This window comes from Monosiga brevicollis, genomic scaffold, assembly GCF_000002865.3.
Source record: "Monosiga brevicollis MX1 MONBRscaffold_40 genomic scaffold, whole genome shotgun sequence".
In the NCBI taxonomy this organism is placed as follows: domain Eukaryota; class Choanoflagellata; order Craspedida; family Salpingoecidae; genus Monosiga; species Monosiga brevicollis.
In genome coordinates this window covers 338,871-342,676 of record NW_001865077.1, presented here as the reverse complement: position 1 = coordinate 342,676, position 3,806 = coordinate 338,871, and the positions used below count along the sequence as shown (strand labels likewise).

The 3,806-nt window shown below is 51.8% G+C and overlaps 1 protein-coding gene across 1 annotated transcript; it reads right to left on the bottom strand.

Annotated features, from left to right (window-relative positions):
* Positions 1-592: 592 nt before the first annotated feature.
* On the bottom strand, positions 593-3,547 carry MONBRDRAFT_29950 (uncharacterized protein; the record flags this gene model as incomplete). Its single annotated transcript, XM_001750365.1, has 10 exons — positions 593-728; positions 819-975; positions 1,059-1,137; positions 1,214-1,309; positions 1,416-1,592; positions 2,256-2,422; positions 2,484-2,523; positions 2,873-2,932; positions 3,074-3,178; positions 3,413-3,547. 10 exons carry the CDS (start codon positions 3,545-3,547, stop codon positions 593-595), a joined length of 1,152 nt encoding a protein of 383 aa, XP_001750417.1.
* Positions 3,548-3,806: the final 259 nt, after the last annotated feature.

Here is a 3,806-nt window from a genome sequence, read left to right as displayed (position 1 = left end):
AGGGACCCCCGAGGCGGTGCCTACCTACGACGAGCGCAGGCAGACACCGCCAAAGTGGCGCTGGATGTGGTCAGCGTTCACCTGATGGACCAGCGCCGCAAAGCGACCCTTCCACCGAGGAACAAAGGCCTCGTCCAGCCCCGGCTGGTACACACCACGGGCCTCGGCGCAGCGGGCGAGCTGGCCAAGCAGATCCACAAAGGAGGAGGCAAACTCACCGAGTGCCTCATGGGAGGCACATGAGAGAACCCCGTCCTTCGCAGCTGCCTTTGGTGATAATAGACGTGACTCCCATTGTTTCTCCTTGTCGTGCTCTGGATCGAGCGACTCTACAGCTATTTCAAAAGATGCACCTGATCTGGTCACTGTGAATGCTTGCCGACTGCAGCTGGTTCAATTGACCTCGAGATACCAACAAATTTCTTGCCCCGTCCCGACGGGCGTCTCTCAAACCCCTCTCAAAACGCTTCCCCAAAAAAACGCAGTTTTTTTTTCCCCAGCCTTGCGCGCCATCTCGCAGCCCAAAAATGGTCTCCACTCGCCGTGGAGTTTGACAAAAAGAGAACAACAAACTAAAAGAAAACAACAGCCATCATGGGCAGGTCGATCCGCTACAGGACCAAGCAGCACTCAGCAAGTTGTGATAGCGCAGCCGATCGTCACTGCTTGTGTTTGAAAACAAATTGTGCATCTGATAAGGATCTTGGTCCAGATCATACAGTTCATACCTATTCAGCAGAACACGAAAGTCGTCACTTCACCCGATACCGCGGAATCAAGGAAGGGTCTCGAGAGGAGACAGTGAGAAAACGTCGTACCATTGCAGTCCAGTACCATCTTCAGCCGCCTTAAACTGCCAGGAGGGATCGTATTCCACATAGGCTGTATTTTCGGTCGATGAGATAATTCGAAGCATGCGCCAGGAATTACTCGCTGTTGAGTCAACAAAATAGCAGTTACCCGTTCCTGTTCCATCTGTTGGTGCAGGCATAGAGAGACAGGGATGAGACGCGCAAGTTGGACGGAAAGGCAATGAACGAAATGAGGAAAGGACAAACTAGATTTGATGCAATCCTTGTCGACAGTGTTTTGTGCGGGTCCAACGGGCGGATTTGCTGCATTACACGTCTCAGATGTCTAAAAAAAGGAAAGCTGTCAAGCATAGCCAACAGAGGCAATGGGATGATGCGGAGACTACATTGGGCACACAGACCTGGTTGCCATCCTGCCAGATGTTAGAATGGTCGTTGAAATAGGTTCCAACGCTCAGATACTCAACCAAAAAGTAGGTTCTCCATCCAGCCGTTTGCTGTGGGAGGTACAACGGTCGGTTGGTAAAAGGCGCACCCGAACGTCGGCGTTACAGCGCCATGGGCATTTCCAAGTCAAGTACTGGTCTTCTTGTTTTACATTACCAAAGTGGCAGACGTTGTGGCTGATTTGAGCAAGCCCGCAAAGCTTTTGCCGTCGAGCAAAGCAGGTGCTGGGACACCGGCGAGCTCCAAAAGGGTGGGAAGCAAGTCGGTCGAAGCAATCAAGCTTGAGAGTTCCACGCCCGAGGCCAGACCAGGGCCCGCAAACAAGTACGGAATCTAGCATGGACAGCAAGTTGGTGAAACATGAATGGCAACAAAGCACGACCCGGTCCTGTGATTGATAGCAACAACATCATCAGAGTCACGACTCTGATTTACGAAATTCGTGCGACTGAAGACTCTACATGGATATCAGTTTCGTAGGGATGTTGTTTTGATGTCCCAATGCGCCATTGACCTCTATGATGAGAATTGTCAGTGCATGGTTCCGAGTTTGTGAGATTGGAAGCCCAGGACGCCAGGCCAAGGCAAGTTTGAGACACGATTGCGTACAACTTATAGCCTATGCCATGTTCATGGCCAACGATAAGGAAAGGGTTTCAGGTTAGCTGCCAGATCAAGCGGCGCAAAGGCTATTAATTGCGAGATCATCGGCTGGCTGCAGTGATTGTTACCGTGATCGCTGAGATAGACAAAGTAAGTGTTGTTGATTTGGCCGGCTTCAGCCACTCGGTCGTACACCGCTTGAACCAGCTCATCCACAGATTTCAAAGAAGACCATCGATCTCGAAAGTGCTGTAAGATAGCGAGGCATGATAGATCAGTGAGGCGGGAGTGGTATGGTGCAGGCTGTGTCCATTGACCGGGATGTGGTTTACACCTACAAGGCAAATGCTTCTTTTCTATCCCTGAATCCTTTCATTGAAAGGCAATGCTCACCTGATCCTCCCAGCATTTGACTGCAGTGGTAAGTGGTGGGTTTTGGCGGACGTGCTGGGCCGCGCCCGAGTGCGAGTAGTTGTAATTTGGAGTTGTAGGGGCCGATGAGTTGTCCCACAAGTGCTCATACCTGAGAATGCTCGCGTCCAAAGTGCGTTGTATGAGTTCTGTGAAACAGGATTGGTCGGTTCATGATGCGCGTCTCGACACAGCATGTAGTATACAAACCAGGGGGCAGGACGGGCGGGATAGTGGGGGGCATGTGGTCCTGCAGAGTCATTTTGAGTCATTCAAAGAGAGATGGTGAATGAGTAGGGAACAGGGGAAGGGCGGACGCGTGGGGGGACATGAAAATCAAAGTTAAGGTGGCACGACAAGAGGTGTTAGTGTGTGTGTATGTGTGGGCTTGCGCCATGACGCCTGCCTCATTCCTACCAATGTAAGCAAAGAATGGGCGGTCCAGTGCAGCATCCGGGGCTGGAAGAATTTGGTCAAGCCAGCTGAGATTCAAGTCAAAGTAGAATGAAGCAATGGTAACGAAAGCGCGGGCATCAGTTGTAAAGAGCGGGGATGGGCAGCTGCGCAGCTCAGTTTTGAAGAGATGAGCTGACACTTACCGGAGAGTGCGATTGCCGATTTGTGTTGTTTGGTATGGTGTGGCAAAGGGTGTATCGTGTCTGCATCAACGTTGCAACGGAGAACATTGAGTGACAGGGAAAGGTGTGGCGGGGCTAGCTTGGGTATTATCTGGATGCGCGAGCGTATGATGCTCATGGTTGGCCAGGCGAAAACACGGGAACCAACGCAATGTTTTCTACGTAGTTGGTGCCGTTGGGGAAGTAGCGTTGGTAAGTAACACCGACGTAGTTATTGTAATCCAGAGGGCTGTCAATGTAGTCGACCGTTTTGTAGCTCATGGCCAGCTGTGACAGTGTTTAGTGGGGTAAGGGAATGATTGCCTGCGGGCGGGGACTCGAGTTGACCAGTCTTACATCCAAGACATTGCTTTGATCGTTGGTGACCTGTGCCCCGGCGAGATCTGAATGATTAGAAGGCGAGGGGCGGTGGGGCAAGGGGTTGCAGATTGCAAACGAAGTACTTTGCTACTCAAGCAGGATGGAGACAGGGGCTGGGGGGTGGTTGTCCAACTAGCGCACCTTTCCAAAAACACCAACATTGTATCCAGCCTTCTTGAAAAGACCAAACATGCTGTTTTCAGGCTCCACGGCGTTGGTGGTATTGACATGCATGCAGTTGCCCGATTGAGAGGGAGGTCCAATGTTATGGTACATGCGACCAGAAAATGTTTCCGTGCGTCTGGATGAGGTGAACGTTCGAAAGACATCAGCGGCAGTGGTCAACGGCAGCACTGGGGTGAGGCCAAATTTTGTGAACAATCTGCACTCACGAGGGACAGCAGATGGGTGTCTACCGAAAACAAGTGAATGAGATCTGGATGGTGCGTTGAGTCAATGGCAATGGCCCCCGGGGGGGCGGGAGGCCAGGGCAGTTACCTGGACAATGCCGTTGGTGAGGCGAATGCCGTTGTCG